Genomic DNA, 20472 nt, shown 5'->3' with positions numbered 1-20472 from the left:
ATTAGAGAATCTAAGTTTGACATGTATAATTGATCTATTATTTTTTAATTCATAATAAATTCAAATAAAATGCTAAAAAATATAGATTTAAGCATTAGGATACTCAAAATTAAATTCTAAATAAAGGAAAATTAAAAGACTCTTGAAATTCTTTAAAAATAAAAAATAATAACAATAAATTAATTAAATAAAATAATTAAAAAAATAATAAAATTTTCTAAATAGTTTCAAACACTTATAATCATCCTTGAAAGTCATTAGTGATACTTAGAAAAGATTTCAAGAGGATTGCATAAGTAATGTCTAATCTAAAATCCAATCCTCCTGAAAATTTATCATGAAACCTAAATCCGTTAAAACTCTCATTATTAACAAAAAGACGGCACGGAGAAGGCTAGGCTTGAATTTTTCAAAGCCCATAAATGATTCAAATAACCGATCCCAAGTAGTAGGATAAAAGCTTGATATTGTTGTTTATATTATATTGTATTAATGTTGTTGTAAATGTTTTTTACTCATGAAAAGCATTCATATTAGAGTTATTATCAAATTGATTGTAATAAAATAAATTTTATGATAATCTAATTATGTAAAATATGTAAAATAGGTATTCTAATGGGCAATCCAAATAATGAGACATATCACCATTACTTTTATGGCGTCCTGTACATATATGTCTCTAATTGCGAAGCCGTTTTAAAACTGTATTTTTTCCATATTTTTCAATTAAAATAATATTCGGCCCTAAAATCTTAATATAAACGTTTTCTTTTTAAGGTGTGCCCTTCAACAAAAGGATTACTACATGCATTTAGTGCAACACCATAATTTTACTCAGTTAGATAATGCAAGCCAACTCTACGTTAGTTTATAAGGATCCTATGTCAAAATTACTTTTATATAAAAATTGTTTTACCAATTAAAATTTCAAATTAGAAAAACACAAAAACCCCTAATGTAAGGGGCTAAACTTCTATACAAAAACATTAAGAATGTAAGAAAAATATATTTATATAATTATATGAGATTTTACATAAGTGCAGAAAGTGCTATACCTCACAACTACTTGAGTACGATATAGCACTTACTATAACCCTTAAAATGTAATATTTACTCTCACAAAAAAGTTCAAAATAAAATCAATTCTGTAAGATGAAAAATCATTGGCTAAGAGGCATGCATTGTAGCTCCATCTCTAAGTGGCCACTCTCCACATTCTGAAGCTTAAGGGTAATCTCCTGCTTCACCTTACCATCTACAAGGGAGAAAATACTGTCGTTAACGAGTGTTTTGTAGTCTGTTGCAAGCCACTTACCAACCTGTATAGGCTCTGCGTTTAAAAAAGACTTCTCATATGCTTTGGCTGCTTCGACGAGCGGTTGGATATCTATTTCAGCCTCCCCCATTTCGTCGTCAGCGCTGAAGGTATCCTTATCGAACACTTGCTGCAAAATACACAGTTGAATCATTGTTGACTTTAAGCAATAAAAGGTCAAATACAGTTTTGATTTTCAACTAGTGATTATCAAATTCAACATTCTGCACCGATCTGATTCTTCGCACCTACCATCAAATATTACTTTATTAAAAAAACAACATTTGCAAGGCATCACTTTTATTATTTTTTTTAACTAACTAAAATTATAATTTAATTTTTGCAAAGCATCACTTATTTTTCACTTTCAGACATACATGTGTAAAAGAGATCTTTATATCTTTCCCAATTATCAGAGTTTTTACAGCTAAACTAATTTTTATAACAAATCTTTTTATTTTTTATCTTTTCTTGCACATTTTGATTCTACCACCAACTATTTTTACAATTAATAGCTTTTTCCTTTGATACTCCCAGCGCATCTTTTGCAGTATTTTTAATATCACTAGCTACTTTTTCCCAAACTTATTTGTGGAGCATAAGTGCTTATTCTATTGATAATCTTAGCATCAACAACAATCTTTAAAACTATAATTCTCTCTACAATTCTATTAAGTTTTACAACATTATCTTCAAACACTTATTTATAATCACATCTACACCATTTCTAGTATGATTCTTATCAAAATACCATAGTTTAAATCCTAAACAATTAATCTCTTTAGTCTTCTCTCGAACCTATTTAGTTTCCTAAATGCAAAATATATATTAATTTCATTAACTTGCCTGTAAGGAAACCTATATTCCAAGTTCCTATCCTAATTTATTTTCATGGACTAGCTTTTTTGCCCACATCCATCCATGATGTGAGAACTCTTGCCTATTTAGCATTGCACCCGAGGCGCCAGTGCAACGACCCTTGCTCACTGGTCGATGTATTCAAGTCATACAACTCGTCGCTTCCAGATAACGTCCTAGCATTAACATAATATATTAAAGAATTCATGTCATGATTATTCAACAAATTTTACGCTGATTGTTGACCGCCTAACACAACCCTCCACTTTTCTCATTCAGGACTTGGAAGTTTAAGGCTCTCTTATATTAAAAAAATAAAGATTGATCATTGATATCATCCAACATAGAAGGCATCATCTTTTTCTCTATTCTCGATGGTAGCATTGCTAGTGAAAAATTCACTCATATTTGAAGATTAGATGTGTGTTTGTGTGTGTGAGAGAGAGAGAGAGAGAAAACTAGTGAGATAAAAGTAAGATCAATATTTATATATGGACTAGTGTAGATAGTCATCACTTCGTGAAACTTTCAACATAACTGGCTCTGACTAGGGGTGTCAATATTGGACCCAACCCGAAAACCCGACACAAAAATTTCGGGTTTACCCGACCCCGAAATGGGTCGGGTTCAAGTTCAACAATTCGACCTGTTTCAAAAATCGAGTCAGATTCGGTTCGACCCTTTGACCCGAAATTGACCCTTTTTTACCCAAAAACCAGTTTTTTACCCGGCAACCCGAGATTGACCCGTTTTTTACCCGAAAAGCAGAGATTGACCCGTTTTTAATCAGGTTCGGGTTGACCCGAATAGTGCCAGGTCAGTTTTGGGTTTGACCCGAACCCGACCCGTTATCCGAAATTGACACCCCTAACTCTCACCGAGAGAATTCTCAATAAATTCTCTCGTATTCTTCTCCTGATTTTCTTGTTGTAGAATATTTATTTTGTTCTCACATGCGTCAATGCTCTCATAATGCATTTTCTCCCAACAGCAAAATGATTAAGATTCAACCCAAACATAGAAAGAAAGTCTACTTTTCATGAGCAAATACCATGACTACATAAACCATAAGAACAACAACATGGTACAATTAAGGGATTCTAGCACATCTCTTTAACAAATAGAAAAGGTTAAAAATTCGCTCATCAGTCTAAGAAATAGCTCACCAGTCTAAGTGGAGGAATAGGATCTGGAATTGACAGCATCAGACTTTCATGCCACACAGGATTTAAATTTCTCCTCACTACTCTTGTTTTCATTGTCTGCAACAAAGAACAAACAAATTCAGACATTTTAATGGAAGAAATATTATATAAAGATCTGTTCATTCGAAAGCTTCTTACTTGGTGTCCTAAAGTTACAATGACGTAAGGATCACTGGTTAGCACATCTCGAATAGCAAGATTGGTACCCCTTATAATGTTAACCTTAATTAAACCAAGAAATTCAACCATGCCCACCTGTAACAGTAGTTCTGCTGTCAAATTCCAAAGCAAAAACTCACTGAATCATCATAGAAAACTGATTAAAAAAAAAAAAAAACATTGTTAAATTGTGGAGTCTAATCAAATCGCTATGAAGAAATATTGTTTGTGAACGTTATTGAGAGTTGCACTCACCGGGATTCGGTGGAGGAGCCCTCAAAAGATATCTAAAATTTGCAAGTTGTTTTATTAAGGTTGTTATGAAATTTTATTGTAATTTTCAATTGCAATAGTTTTTTACCCCTTATAAAAGAGGGATTGATTTAAGTGATACAACTAAGAGATTCAAATTCTGCATTTTTCTATAAAAATTCTATCATAGTAACATTTACAATGATAGCTGCATGACATAGCCTCAATTCAACTAACCTATATAAAATTACTGATGTATTTTGTGTCTTTATCTAGTTTTTATTTTATTACCTCCAATGAGGCACCGATAACAGCACAAGGATATGAACAAGATACAACAATATAGGGCAGTATTTATGTGATACATCTGAGATTCAAATTCTGCATTTTTCTATAAAAATTCTATCATCATAGTAAAATTTACAATGATGCCAGCATGAAATCCTTCAATTCAATTAACCTATATAAAATTATTGAAGCATTTTGTGTCTTTATCTTCTTTTTATTTTATTAACTCCACCGATGCACCAATAATAGCACAAGGATATGAACAGAATACAACAATATAGAACACAAGTAAAAATTGAATAAGTCATTACAATATTATTCCTTTAAAATAAAAAAATATTATATAATTATCACAAAAATTAAATAAATATGAAATAAATTCATATAATAAAATAAGCTTATTGCAATTGCTTGTAACATAAAATTTATATTGATAACTATTAAATATCATAAACTCAATTAAAAAAGGAATAGCCACATGATATTATACATTGTTAGCTTAAAATTGAGAAAATTGATTCTTTTATTAAAAAATTAAAAATAAATAGGGAAATTTACATACATACCACTTTATAACATCCTATTTACATATCTAACACCTAAAACTTTAATATTACATGAATACCACCCTATATTATTTAATATCAAATATACCACTTACATTTTTTTCCTACCACTCATATATTTCATTTCTACCACTCATATTTGATATGAAAATGAACTATGGGTGGTATTTATGTAATATTAAAGTTTTAGGTGTTAAATATGTAAATAGCATAGTATTAAGTGGTATGTATGTAATTATAAAAATATCATAAAAAATATAGTCAAGGAAAACAAAATTAGTATTAAGTCTCTATTAATTTATTTATATAATACATTTTAAATTAAAAAAGAAAAAGCCACTTAACTTAAATTATTTGTATAATATATTTTAAAATTAAAACATAACACAAGCTTGTTTATTTATTTTTTATTTCTATTAACTGAACAGATAGATTGCAATGTATAAAATATGTCAGGCAAATGTAGGTGTTGTAAAGATATCCAAAATTTTATTATATGAACTGCCTTTGCATCATAGATTTCCTCTCAATAATTTAAATTAGTTATCATCGTCTAATTCCCAACAATCATTGCATTATCAATTAATTTAATAAGATCAACTTACCGTCGACCTGAATGCTTTCTGCTCAGATCCCTTTTTACTCCAACTGTTTCTGAATGCTTGAGCTAGAGTATGACGGATACCAGTGTGTTGCTTCTCAAAGTATTTATTTTTGGGGATATTGTTCTGCAAAGGTGATTTGAAAGATGATACTGTAGATGCAGAAACAGTTTGGACAGATGAAAATTGTTGGAGCTCATATTTTCTCCTGCAGGTCAAGTAGATATGCATATATTCAGTAAACTGCTACCCAAGGACAAAATTGATTGATGTGAAGTGTTACAAAGTACCTTATGAAATCAAAACGTTCCTCTAATAGAGCATCTGGTTTTGGTTTTTCAACATCTCCGGGCAGGAAAGCTTCGTATTTCATATTTACAGCAGTATTTCCACCCCCATTAATTAAAGAATCAATCTGCTCAACTGTCCATTCATCTAGGTTAACTGAAATAACCTGAAGGAGAAATCAGGAAAATTTTTCAAACGTATCATTATTTTATACAATATATAAGGAAGTATAAAATCGAGTATAACTGCCATAAGCATCCTTATCACAGCATTATTAATCATTTTGTTGTCTACTCAATCTTGAACGGGAGGGCCTGTTTCCTATCAGTAAGTGAAAACACAGCTTTTGTTTTAGGGTAACATTATTTTTTTTTTTCACTTGTAAAGATAGAAATCTCCACTCCCTTAATCCCTTAGAACCTCCTTTCTGTCATTTTCAAACCATGGAAGCAGGTTGCAGCCTCAATGGCTGAGAGAACTCAGACCCACCGACAACGAGCACAACTCTCCATCTTCCATTCACACTAACTGTCCGTTATAGCTTCCAGTTGTTAAAGAAATGAAAATTGTATTTAAAGAAAAATCTCTCTCATTGTTACATCATAATTGTTTGTATAATTATTCAAACAATGAACAAAGATAACAATTGAATATAAGAATAAATTTGAAAAATTATTAATTACCTTCAAAATAATGGAAGATCCCAAAATAATACGTTCTAGATTGATTTAAGGTCTGATATTAAAAGAGAAATAACGCCCTACATTAATCTCATAAATTAAATTTCTTTCCAACTTATATTAGATGTTGAGCAAATATTAAAATTTCATGCTACAAATGTGTCAGTTCATACAACAATAATCCATCTTATAGTCAAAATACTCAAACTCAAACTACTACATCTAATGAATCTAGGGGTAATAATTCCATCGTTAACAAAGAAAACAAAGAAAAATCCATTAAGTATATTTGGTTCTAAAATTTCTTAATTAGAGCATACAATCATTTCACCTTCAAGAATTAAACTATGCTTTAGTTCTCTTACTGTCAGTATCATATCAAGTTCTGAGTTATCTTATTGTGTTGAATTCAGAGAATTGGAGAGGGAAAAGCTTAGCTTTATTGTACAAATTTATCTCCCTATTTATAGATCTATACAAGATATCTTAATAAAGAAACAAATAATTATAGAATTATGTATAATTGTCCTAATAAAATCCTTCCTAAATCAACCACTCAAATATTGGAGATTGGTGTGATCCAGGTGAGCCTTCCATGGATCCCCATGCTGGCTGTGGTGGCATCAAGGGCTAAGGGACGGTTGAGATTTAACTGTGTGATCCAGGTGAGCCTCCCACGGATTCTCATGTTGACCGTGGGATAAGGGTCAAGGGATGATTTGGATTTTAACACTCCCCCTCAAGCTGAGAAATATAGATATTTCATTCCTAGCTTGGTAATTAGCTCCAGGAAAATAGAGTTATCAAATCCCTATGTGCATCATAAAGTCCTCCATTTGGTCAAAGCTTGGGAGAAATTAACTTCAAACATTATTGCGACAAATGATAACGATGAAGGCTATCTCAATCAAGTCTGCAAGGTGCAGGGAAACAATGAAGGCTGCATTGAACATTAGCCCTCAATATGTCGAAAATGGAAATAACGGACAGTGGTGGGACAACATGAAAAGCGGATTAATTATTCTTCGTGTTTTTCACCCTCTCAGATCTCAAGGGAAGGCCGACAATAAAGGCACGACAATAGAAAGGAAAAAAATATGTTTCTAGGGTTGCGGCAAGCTATAGGGATAACAACAGAAAAAAAGCATGTCTCAAGCGACTCAATACTCGGCACGAAGATCTTCTCCCATCCGATCGAGCTAGCTTTTAGCATAATGCAAACCAGTCGTTTGACTCCACCTATACAAACTCTTGCTTGATCTGCCCCAGGAAGTGAAGACAAAGCTTCTAGTCGCAAACAGAGAACGGATAGCTCGGCTCGACACTAGGGCACACCAGAAGTCACAGGCACAGTTCCCTTACATGATCGTTCCGCTCGATCGACTCTCAGGTCACAAGAACTTCTTAGTTCGCTTGGCTTTACGTACACAAGGAACCGCTCGATCCTTCTTGCTCTCTCACTCGGTCCTCTTCTTCACTTGTTTCGGCGCCTAGACACGCTAAGCGACTCTCGCCTCCGCTTCTTCTGGCCACAGGCACAATAAAGGGGCACGAACGGTTTGTACCGCTCAATTCTCGTTTGATCTCCAATGACAATGAAGGTCGTTTGCTCCTCTCCTCTTCCGATTCATATATACCAGTAATTCCGGCAATGAAGGCCGGTGGAAGGATCAGTATTCCTTAGAATTCTGATAATGAAGACAGGTAGAAGAACCACTACTCATTAGAATTTCAACATTTAAGGCTTGTGGAAGTACCAATATTCCTCATAATTCCACCAATGAAAGCCAGTGGAAAGCCCAATATTTCTCAAATTCCGGCAATGAAGGCCAATGGTGAGAACCTATATTTCTCTGAATTCTGACAATGAAGCCCAGTGGTGGGATGTATTACTCATATTTCCGACAATGAAGGCCAGTTGCTCCTCTCCACTTCCTTCGATTGAAGGCTTTGATTCCATGTAAAATTCAGAGAATTTGGAGAAAGAAAATGCTCAAATTTATTGCACAAATCTATCCCTATTTATAGATTTATACAAAATATCTTAATAAAGAAAAAAATAACTATAAAATCATGTATAATTTCCCTAATAAAATCCTTCCTAAATCAACCACTCAAATATTGGAGATTGACGTGATCCAGGTGAGCCTCCCACATATCCTCATGCTGGCTGCATTGAACATTGAAGTCTGCATTGAACATTAGCCCTCAAGATATCGAAAATGGAAATAAAGCCCAATGGTCGGACAACATGGAAAGTGGATTAATTATCCTTCGTGTTTGTCACCCTGTCAAATCTCAAGGGAAGGCCGACAATAAAGGCATGATAATAGAAAGGAAAATATGTTTTTAGGGTTGTGGAAAGCTATAGGGATAGCAACAGAAAAAAACATGTCTCAAGCGGCTCAATACTCGGCACAAGAATCTCCTCCCATCCGATCGAACTACTTTTGGCCTAATGCAAACCAGTCGTTTTTTACTCCACCCAAACAAACTCTTGTTTGATCTGCCCCGGGAAGTGAAGACAAAAGCTTCTAGTCGCACACAGAGAACGGATTGCTCGGCTCAACACTAGGGCACACGCATAAGTCACAGGCGCAGTTCCCTTACATGATCGTTCCGCTCGATCGACTCTCAGGTCACAAGAACTTCTTGGTTCGCTTGTCTTCACGTACACAACGAACCGCTCGATCCTTCTTGCTCCCCCACTCGGTCCTCTTCTTCACTTGGTTCGGCACCAAGACATCACAAGAGACTCTTGCCTCCGCTTCTTCTGGCCACAGGCATGATAAAGAGGGCACAAATGGTTTGGACTGCTTGATTCTCGTTTGATCTTCAATGACAATGAAGGTCGTTTGCTCCTCTCCTTTTCTTTGATTCATATATCCCAGCGATTCCGGCAATGAAGGCTGGTGGAAGGATCAGTATTCCCCAAAATTCTGGCAATAAAGATAGGTGGAAGGACCATTATTCCTCAAAATTTCAATAATTAAGGCTGGTGGAAGTACCAGCATTCCTCAGAATTCCATCAATGAAGGCCGGTGGAAGGCCCAATATTCCTCAAATTTCGGCAATGAAGGCCGGTGGTGGGAACCGATATTTCTTTGAATTCCAACAATGAAGCCTAGTGGTGAGATACATTCCTCATATTTCTAGCAATGAAGGTCGGTTGCTCCTCTCCTCTTCCTTCGATTCAAGGCACTGATACCATGTTAAATTCAGAGAATTTGGAGAGGGAAAAGGCTTAGCGTTTTTGCACAAATATATCTCTATTTATAGATCTATACAAGATATCTTAATAAAAAAACAAATAACTATAGAATCATATATAATTTGCCTAATTAAATCCTTCATAAATCAACCACTCAAATATAGGAGATTGGCATGATCCAGGTGAGCCTCCCATGGATTCCCATGTTGGTTGTGGTGGGATTAAGGGCTAAGGGACGGATGAGATTTAACTACGTGATCTAGGTGAGCCTCCCACGGATTCTCATGCTGGCCATGGGATCAAGGGCCAAGGGAAGATTTGGATTTAAACATATTGTAACACAAACTTGCCATTCTTGGACTTAACAGCAAGGTTATGTCATCTGGGGTGTAGGTTAAGTTCCTTCATTATAAACCTTATTGTCAGTGTTTACCACCATTGAAACCTAGGGTGTAACAAGTTGAAACAAAAATTTAGGTTCGATGTGCTTTTACTTTGATATTATCATGTAGCATTCTAGTTTTATTTGAATTCTATATATATAGCATAAGAGGAGGTGTTTGATGGTGTTTGAATTTTCATAAAATGCTTTCGAGATGCCATAAGCATTCATGCATGCATAAGATCAAAACCATATAGATTGAAGGTAACTTGAATAGAAGTTGTGCAAAATGACATGCAACACTAAGTAAAGATGAATGGAAATTGAGAATTTATAAAACCAGCCACAAATATAGAGATGAGGCTAATGATGATGCAGATGATGACGACAACTTTTGAGACTACAATCATAACACTAATCTATCCAACAAAAAATTAAGTTATTAAAACAATAATTTTTTAACAAAACAAAATTAGAGAAAGATATTGCAAGAAACAAAATATAGCAATGCGGCCTATTATTAATACCTTGGATATATGAACGCCAAGGCTTCTATGAATGCCTGAACACTTGATGCAGATAAATACTCCATGGCTCAGTGACCTGATTTCATTTGTTCAGTTCAATCATTAAGAAAAGCCAAGAAATATGCAAATACAAACAAAAGGAAAATACATTAAAAAGGCATATGAATGCAAATCACAAAGGTTCATAATATTCAATGCAACTTGAATACCTAAAACAGCAACTCAAGGAGGAAATCAAATGTAGAACTTTCAACTTTTAAGTAATAACGAGGTCGTCCACTATTACAAAAATTTGACTATCACATCATTTAAATTGATAAAAATGTTCCAAATATTTAAAGCATCATTGTGATTATAAATAAATGAAATATTCAAACGAAACAGTTTTCCTTGAGTAATTTATTCAAAAGCAAAAAGGTTGCCATACGCCATGTCCCAATGCCAGTAAACATGTCCCGGAAGTTTAAACTTTCATAAATTTAGGTTTCATATCTAATTAGTGCTTGTGTAGAGAGTATCAGCGGAATCAAACATGCATCAAATGGTTAATGGAGTGTTACAATCTGTACTCCATAGTGAGCAACTTTAATCAAATGATGCCCTCCAGAATTCAGCAAGCTCTATCAGGTTCCTCAATCCTGTTATCAAAATATTAGATTAGCCCATGCGTTGTCCCAAATATAGTAATTATATGAGTCCATGCTTACATGGTTACATAAAGGCCACAGCATGTTTCTGACATGCATGAAAAGATTTTAACAGAAGCATTACCACTTTATTCCTGCATAGATTGACCATCTCCAGTCATTTCAGTAATATAAGAGTATTGATGAACTCTCCAAATAGCCGTTTTACAATCCGTTATAATCTTCAATATATTTGTTCTTCAACTAACAAAGGTACAAGTTTCCTCCAATTTTGCTTAGCACATCTTAGAAAAGCTACTCATCAAGTCAACATATCTTTGATTCTGCAGACTACATTTCACAAGGTAGACAGTTTCCGCAGTATTGGTTCTTTTATACTTGTCTAAAAATCATAGAAAATTTTAAAGGGCAGTTGAATTCATGTAGAAATCGTGTCGAAGACATGGCACTTGCACATCACAATACAACATGTAGACATACCGAATAGCATCCCTTCTACACTAATTTTTGTTGGGGAAAAAATTTTCAACCTTTTCGAAACTTCTCGGATGCAACTTGCAAATATATCTTGACACTATGGTTAAGTTAGTAAATGCATCTAGTTCTTTTTTTCACATTTCTATTTCTCTGCTATACTTCTATCGAACTTTCTTTGACTCTTTCTTCAACATATTCATTATCAACTGTGCTTCATATATTTTACAAAAATTTTCACAAATAACGGTGTGGGTTTTAATTGCATGCGCTAAAAAATTCAGTAATAATAGGTTCTTATAACCAAATTCATCAACTATGAAAGGCATGTCATTTCCTAGTATTACAAGGTTTATCAAATCCTCCTGACGTGGCATGTTTATCTTTTCATTAGATTTTGTTTTTGTGATTCATAGCTATTAACTAGAATCGTTGCATTTAGGAAAAGTAGTAAAATACAAAGTCTATAATATACAATATCCCCCTGAAAGATTTTCAATAGTTTTGAATCAATTAACCTGGTGAAAGAAGCGTTGGTTCATTCAACGTATATTGAATGGAATTTTCTTAAAAATATATAAAATATTACATTCTCACCCAAAGCCTCCGTACCTTATCATCTGCTAGGAGTACATGCAGACAACATCTGAGATATAACTACATGCGGGAAAACTGGGTCATAGCAATGTTGCCTTCTTCTTGATGCAACATTTGTGAAAACCTGCCTTCAAAGCATGTCTAAAACTCAAGGATCCTCATCCCTTAACAATACCAAGAATATCCAGATAGAAATAGAAAATGAATTCATAATTTTCTATAGATTATTAGGCCATACTAATTTAGTGCCATAAAATATCTCCGTGCCAAATTGATTACAAAATTCTTTCTATGACGAGTCTCATAAAACTTCTTCAGCAATTATGCTTCTAGCTAAGCCACTTTTCTTTTAAGAAAAAAAAAACGAGAGAGAATAAATTGCATTAAAATTTGGTAATGAAGAAACAATGAAATATTGCAAGAGGCGGATAAAATATGATACAAGGATAACAAACTAGCTTTTCTATTGTTTCCAACTAAATAAAACTAGAAATGTTGGCACAGGCGTTCACAAGTCATGGACGTACACCCATTTTGGGTCTGGAGACCCACAATCAGCACAAACTCTGTTGCCAGGTTGACTCAACAGCATTTCTAAACCCTTTGTTGCATTTGAAGTACCTATCAACATGATATATAAACCTTTTCAGTCACAATTATTATATTTATGCTGAATGTTTTTAAGGATTAACAGTTCAATGATGAAAGAACATAGCACCTGACATGCATAGCTTATCCCTTGTTGCAGGTTGTTAAAGAAAAAAAATTCACACTATATGCAAAATTTAAAATTCTGATACAAGAACAATTATAACCCATTTATGTAAAAAAGCACGCATGATGGAACTTAGCATTGAAGAATCATCTTATCTATGTAAAAGAGCAAAATAAAATAAAAAAATCATTGAGCTCTTGCTAACATAATGATTAATAAGAGAATTTTTTAATGCATTTTATATTATCTTAGAGAAGCCACAACTAAGTTCATTGGTTTTTTAGGTGAAAGTTTGACTGAAATATTCTGTGAAGCATTCTTTAACCAACTTAGAGAATAAATAATCAACTCCATAATGAATTCTTTCCTTGCCACTGTTCAAGAAAAAAGCTACAATTAACTTTATGAGCCACAAATAACTACAAAAATGAATCAGCACAAGAAAATAACACCAAACTTACATGAGTTGATTTGAGTAAGACTACAACAATGGATGATGAGAGAAGATATAATCCACTAATAAAAAAAACATAATCACCTTGTCTAATAAAATGACACTAGCCATTCCTAGAATCCGATTACACCTTCGCTCAACAAAGAAAAAAAGCCCAGTCTCTTAATACAGGTAAGAGAAATAAGGAGAGATTAAAAAGATTATGAAATCATTTACCTGAAAATTATCCATTTCAACAGTCCCTCAAAAAGGTTTCCTTTGTTTGTCAAGTGATCCTTCTATCTACTGGAAATGAACTTATGATTTTAATCTCTTTCTTTCTTCTTTTCTCTCCTCTTCTCCCTCTTCTTATTTAATTATCAACTCCTTCACTAAAAACTCAAAACTGTCTTATGCTTTCATACTAATTAAATTTCCACACATCAACTAATATAGATAGAAACCCAATGCATTTTCAAGCTTTTACATAAGAAGTTTGAACCTACCTCCCATATGATTGACGCATAGATATTGAGTTAATACCTAATAAACTACCTAACTCATTATCAAGTTTTTACACAATTAACTTAAAATCTACCTCACCGCATGATTCATGCATAATATTGAGTCTATCCATAACAGTCATCTTATTAGATAAAGCAATATGTTAGATCAATTTTCACAACTATATCCCAAATGATGAAAAAAAAGTGGAATCTACATATGATCTAAATTTACTGAGAAACATAAAAGCTTGCAAAGTTCTTAAATTTTGAAAAAAGCAAACATGATGAGGGAAAATGGAATGTTTGAAGCCGTGTCTCTAAATTGGTACTAATTATGCAATATCCATATAGTTCACATGATCACCTAAAGCAATGACCAAGATGGTACCTCATAATCTCACATAACCAACCCTGTTAATAAATGAAGTGAATTTTCATAATAAAATCCAACATTTATACATTCTCGTTGACTATTCTACTGTTTGAACTGCTGAAATGTGCTATGTTGATGTTTATTTGTAGTTTAGATGCAGTTTATATGTTAGACATTTCTTAAGTTCTGTCCGGACTCAATCCACTCCTAATCAACTTGCACTTTAGGGCCTATAAACTACTTAACCCGCCATGTTTCCTTCCCATCTTGAAATCATCCTTTTTGCTCAGATCATTACCTTGAATTCATAGTTCAATTTCTTTAGCAGGAATAAGCATATATAACAAATGAAAGGCCTAGACATGAATTGCCTTAAATAACCAATTTGTTTAAAGTCTCAAGCGATTGCTCAAAAAAAGTACTTACTCTTATTTGAAATTGGGGATTCATCTTCCATGAGGTAGATTATTTCTTTTTTAACCTTTGTTAATGCCAAAATATTACTTATTTAGATCTAGGATCGAAACTTCCTACGAGTGCAAGCTCCCATCATTAATGACTTCTCCTACTGGCAAAAGAGCACTCTTAATTAATAGGTTTCAATTGAGTTGATTAAAGAAAGTTGGGGAAATAGAAGTATACACATTATAATCTTATAATTCCACCATATCATACATATCAACAGATCCAATCTACTAGCATTATAGATCAACAAGTCATAATGTACAAAGAATCTAATTAGCAACCATAGGTTGCATCCCTTAAGTATCTCGAGCACACTAAGGTAAATATACATAAGTTTTGGATGATTTTAATTTCAATTGATTAATGAACACATTCACATCGTAGCTAGCCTAAATATAAATTGGGTTAGGGCTTACATCAATTAGAAGGCTTGAGTTTAATTAGGATGAATCTTATATCTATTGGAAGGCCTATATTAATAGTAATGAAGCTTACATATATTAAAAGGCCAGTTCTTTGATAGAGGGTTTATTGGCTTTGTGTCAACCCAAATTAGTTGAACTTGGGTTTTCATTCACTAGAAGCCTTAAACTTTAATTTAAAATTTTAAGCTTATTGCTCGAACTTTGAGTTGCCCAAAGGCTAAGGCTTACAACATAATCTTTGGCATGCCCAATGGGACTACGGCTCATATAATAGAGTCGGCCCAAAAGGAGGGTATTATGATCTTGCCCTATAGGCAAGGCAGCCTGAGTGGCTTAATTTTTGCTTGATGAGCTTAAGGGCCTCATAACACAATTGACTGGGTCAAAGTGGTTTAATTTTTGTTTGATGGGCTTAACAGTCATATAGCTCGATTGACTGGGTCACACAAAGGATTTGAAGTTATTTTGAACTTTAATATGAATATTTGAATTGATAACTCTTGTTATTGAAAAGGATGAATGGGTTGAGACTTATGATACAAAATTTAAGAGCAATAAATGCATGTGTTGTTGCCCTAATTAGGATGGCTATAACTATGAGTTCTGTGATCCAGCACATAGGCAAGGAATCTTGATGATGGTGGCTTATCAGGAGTATTGGTTCAATTGGGCAATAACTAGATTGAAATTGAGTTTCTAGGTTATCTACTTGATCAACCGAGCCAATATTGTATATATTTAAATTGACTCATTTAATCAACTTGCATTATTATGTTGACGCACTTGCATAAATATTGAGAACTATGAGTCATTTGTGATATTTCTATTGTTTCGCATTCTTCTTGAGCTCTATGGTTAATTCCTATTTTATCAGCACTTTCCATTGTTATTAGAAATCAAATCAACTTTCTAGGCTAATTCTAATTTCTCAAAGTGCTCAAAGTCATTTCATGTAGTTTGGAATTTATTGATGTGACAGTTCTATTCATGCACTAATGATTTTTTCTAAGAATCCTTATTATTTATGTGATTTTTTAGATCGTTTTCTATTTTTTATTTTTTATTTTAGGCGTTGCAACTAGATGTTGAAAGAAAGAAGCTCAAATTTGACGTTCGTTCTAATAATTTTAACAAATATTATGCTCCACTCATATACATGGTTGAGACCATCTAGAGAACATCATTTTGTTTGTTCTTATTATAATTTTTTGTAGACATATTAGTTGTATATCAAAGCGATTGTTAAATAAATCTAATATTGCAAACATATTTTGAAGCACTATCGGAAATGTCAGCTGACTTTTGAAAGGCTGAAACACCTTCTATTTGTACAATCCTCTGAATTCTACCGCAAGGCATACAAAAGAATTGCTTTCAAAATTTAGAACAATCCATAAAAAGTCGGCATGAATATTAAGTTCTTTGTCATTCATTAATTCAGCAAATGTTGTATGCTTCCAATGAGAGCATGTCAAAAAGACTAACAAGTCCATTTGATGCATATGAGGATAGTCTAACCATAGGAAGAGTCAAAATTGCTTAAAATGGCTAGAATGAGCATTAAAAAAATAAACATCACTCAGCTTGTAAGGATTGTACTTAACGATTCTTACAAGGACCAGGGGTTTGTTGGGGTTGCTATTTCAAAGCTTTGCTTTCCAAAAAGCTATAACAATTATATTTGGCTATAACTTATTGCTTTTCAAAAAATTCTTGGCGAAAAATAACTTTCTACAACCAAATCTACTAATGTGATAGCTCCAAGAAAATTGTCATATGACTTTCTCAAAAGGTAAAAAATTATTATAGCCACAATAGCTTAAAAAAAATTAATTTCCCACAATAATCCTGCTATTACTTTACAGCCACCTCAAATAGATCCTCAAACCATCAAAGATCACAGAAATGTATGTTCATTACACCATGACACACTAGGGCGTAGCAGGTTATGAATGCAAGCATTGAACGATGAATACTGGCTTATTATGAGAAGAGTAATTAATAACATAGATCTGATTGGGTGCTTTGAAACATATTAAAATGTTTTAATAACAGGCAGTGAAGTATATCCAAAGTTCGCACCAAAATGTATTCTAGAGAAGCAAGAGAGAATAACAGCAGGACAGCACTCTCATTAGCTAAAATTGATAATGCTACAACTACTTTGAAGCCATGAGTTAAGAATAAAGACAATAGAAAATGCACATGATTTTCATATATATCAAAATGAAGTCAAAACATTTGGAAATGTCCTTTATAATGACAATCTTTTTTATAATGAATGTATGCATCTATTTTCCATTATTTCGTATATATTTTTTATAATACCGCCACGAAACCTTTTCCATGAATAAAGACATATATATAGATCAAAATGAAGTCAAAACATTTGGAAATGTCCTTTGTAATGACGGTCTTTTTTATAAAGAATGCATGCATTTATTATAATAATATTATAATAAAAATTATTATTATCATAATAATTATTATTATTGATATATCATCAAAAAATTATATTGATCGGGCACGAATCTCAAGGAAAAATCAAGTTGGAAATTTCAAAAATTAAATCAGGGACCATATGAACTCCGATTTTAGCAAACCTACAGTCGAACTGAACGTCTCGAAAATATGAATCCAACGACACCAAATTAGACTCAATCCAAGCCCAAATAAGTCCAAATCCAAGACCCGAAGCATATTTGGAAGGTTCAAACCATAATTTGGATTATCAAACGGTTTCCAAACGTGACATGCTTATAGTCGAATCGAGTGGCTCGATGAGACGAATCCAACGAGCCCAAAATCGCCAAATTTTGATATCATTAAGAGATTCAAATGCCCAATAAACGGTCCACGATTAAGGCATTTAACAATGGTCATCTATTCAAACCACTCTCAATTTACCCTTGATTTTCCTCCTATTTACAGGTCATGCCACTATCAAAAAACTATAAATAGACCCCTCTTCTCAAGGAGAGGGGACTAAGTAAGAAGAGAGGGAAGAAAAAGAAGAGAGTTCTCTTGCCACCAGACTCCTCAACAACCGCCGGACTTCATCACAGCCACCGACTAACGTCGGATTTTTGTACAACCACAAACTGACGCCGGATTTCTGCCCGGTCACAACTGATGCCAAATTTCTACCTGGTCACCAACTAACGTCGGATTTCTTCCCAGCCATCAACTGACACCGGACTTCTACCCGGCCACCGACTGACACTGGACTTACACTCGGCCTTCGAATGACACTAATCTTACACTCGGCCTCTGACTAACACTGGACTTACACTCGGCCTCCAACTAACGCCAGACTTCCACTCGGTCGCCGACTAACGCCAGACTTCCACCTGACAATGATCCTTTTGACCTCTGTTGCCAGATAACGGTCTTTAAGACCTCTATCACATGCCGACCGACTAAGGTCTTTTCGACCTCTGTCACCAGTCGACTACGATCCTTCCGACCTCCGTCTCCTGACATCGGTCTTGACGACCTCCATCACCTGCCAACTACAGTCTTTTCGACCTCTGCCTCCTGCCGACTACGGTCCTTCCAACCTCCATCTCCTGACATCAGTATTTACGACGTTCGTCACCTATCAACTACGATCTTTTCGACCTTCGTCGCCCGCCAACTAAGGTTCTTCCGACCTCCGTCTCCTGACATCGTTCATTTCGACCTCCGTCACTTCCGACTACGGTCCTTCAGACCTCCGTCTCCTGGCATCGATCTTTCTGACATTTGTCACCAGCCGAGTATAATTTTTCCGACCACCGTCACCCAAATATGGTCCTTCCGACCTCTGTTTCCAGCTAACTATGGTCCTGCCGACCAAACAAACATATCAATTCTGATTCTTCCAATTTCCACCACATAATGCATCATGTATGAAATATATTTGTTACATCAAGCCAAGGCCTTTCCTTCAATGAAGCGTCTCATTTGTAATCAACTGCAAATATTAGTGGATTCATTCAAACTGGGCTAGGCCCTGTGATATTTCCCCTTTTCAGGATTTTTTATATAAAAATCTTGGTATCACTTATAAATGATACACCCTCTATTTTATCTAATTGTGTATTGCATATTCGTACAAAGCTAAGACGTTAAACTATATATTTTTCTAACGCCGCGAATATTCTAGTACGCAACAATTATTATTATTAATATTATTTCGTATATATTTTTAATAATACTGCCCCGAAACCTTTTCCATGAATACACTGAACGCTAACAGCCTACGAACCAAATTGGGCGACTACAGCCATGCTCAGCACCTACTCAATAAATGGTGGGAGGTTTCGATGGAACATTACCGTCAAAATCGCAATGGCGACCCTGAGACCTCCGTCAAACAATGGCTATGAGCATAAACCGGTGACGACAACAACTCCCCTGGACCCCGATCAAATATTAATTGAGGGGATAAAAAACAAATGGAGCGCGTTCTTTTCCAGCCCAATCAAGCATCAATGGATCTTCGTATAAGAGCTCACCTATGGATTCCTCTCCTTCGAATCGAAAGTCGCCTCCGTCGTGTGTAGTTCGATGAGCGATTTTAAGATGGGGAAGCAAATTTTGGGAGCTGAAGGCACGGGAGATCCCTTTGTTTCTCATTTTAAATAGCAAACATCAACTTCGCATGATTGACGAAATGATCAAAATAAACCAAAGAAATAAATGACCCTAAGCAAACAACAAGGAGGAGAATCTGACCTAGATGGGTCGCCGAATTATAATTTTCTTGATGGCTGCTCATTTACGATAGAACCCTGAATCACTTAAATCTTCTTATCTGACGGCAAGAATCGCCGTTAGTTTCCTAAATCAAAAATCCTGCAACAGAAAAGCTCGCTCCCACTCCAAATGAATCAAGTGGAGGCGCTTAGTAAATGGCAGAATGGCTCATCAAACAGTACGAACGGTAAAAGAAACTCCAGGCAAGGAGGTTTCAAGGAGGTTTCTGACTTTCTTCTTCTAGCAAGGAAACGATAGCTCTACTGCCCTCATCCATAATTGCGACCAACTACACAGACATGGCCTCCCTTGACGACCAAGTTACCTCTTGGGTTTTGACAAGGGGTGCCAATACCTAATCCCACCCTCAAAACTTCGGTTGGGTCTCACTCCGTGGACCCCAGAAACACGAATCTGACCCAGTTATAACCTGTGTCTGTCAAATTAATGAATAATAAAAGCGACAATCAATAGAGCATTCTGTATCCTCCTATTCGGCATTTGAGCATTTCGGCTAAGGCTATCTCCAACCCAAACTCTTATTTTTCATTGCAAAATGCAGTAAAATCAAAAAGTGTCGTGATTCATCTCCAGTGGAACGTCATTTAGCCCCCCAAATCATCGTCGTTTCTTTCTCTCCTTTCTCAGATGAGTTCGGTTAAGAGAAAGAAATGGCGCAAAATGCCGGCAAAAATCGAGTTTGGTTGCGACGTCTGAGGCTCTCCATTCGTCGTTTCTCTTGTTTGTGCCTACAACTGAGAACT

At 34.7% G+C, this 20472-nt stretch overlaps 1 protein-coding gene across 7 annotated transcripts; it reads right to left on the bottom strand.

The window, feature by feature from the left end:
- Positions 1-986: 986 nt before the first annotated feature.
- On the bottom strand, positions 987-20045 carry LOC110115600 (probable ADP-ribosylation factor GTPase-activating protein AGD11). 7 transcript variants are annotated; one of them, XM_028701483.1, is made up of 10 exons: positions 19688-20045; positions 19468-19575; positions 19288-19366; positions 12579-12672; positions 10334-10409; positions 5536-5699; positions 5249-5453; positions 3517-3633; positions 3340-3435; positions 987-1445 (listed from the first exon to the last, which is right to left on the bottom strand). In XM_028701483.1, the coding sequence occupies exons 4-10, from the start codon at positions 12641-12643 to the stop codon at positions 1161-1163; spliced, it is 1008 nt and encodes a 335-aa protein (XP_028557316.1). In that variant the 5' UTR covers positions 12644-12672; positions 19288-19366; positions 19468-19575; positions 19688-20045; the 3' UTR covers positions 987-1160. The 7 variants fall into 7 exon arrangements, with proteins under 7 accessions (XP_028557316.1, XP_020704527.1, XP_020704531.1 ...); XM_020848868.2 differs by having other exon boundaries at positions 19288-19575; XM_020848872.2 differs by lacking the exons at positions 19288-19366; positions 19468-19575 and having other exon boundaries at positions 987-1255; positions 1320-1445; positions 19688-20043.
- Positions 20046-20472: the final 427 nt, after the last annotated feature.

The sequence above is a fragment of the Dendrobium catenatum genome, unplaced genomic scaffold, assembly GCF_001605985.2.
Source record: "Dendrobium catenatum unplaced genomic scaffold, ASM160598v2 fragScaff_scaffold_1725, whole genome shotgun sequence".
Lineage (NCBI taxonomy): Eukaryota > Viridiplantae > Streptophyta > Magnoliopsida > Asparagales > Orchidaceae > Dendrobium > Dendrobium catenatum.
Note: the sequence above shows the minus strand (reverse complement) of the source record. Positions and strands in the feature narration are given on the sequence as shown.

Coding starts and splice junctions, on each gene's coding strand:
- LOC110115600 (XM_020848866.2), bottom strand. CDS start 19,730: ATGAGCAGCCATCAAGAAAATTATAATTCGGCGACCCATCTAG. Junction 5,454..5,535: donor GAACGTTTTGATTTCATAAG/GTACTTTGTAAC, acceptor CTTGACCTGCAG/GAGAAAATATGAGCTCCAAC. Junction 3,436..3,516: donor TTGTAACTTTAGGACACCAA/GTAAGAAGCTTT, acceptor TCTTTGTTGCAG/ACAATGAAAACAAGAGTAGT.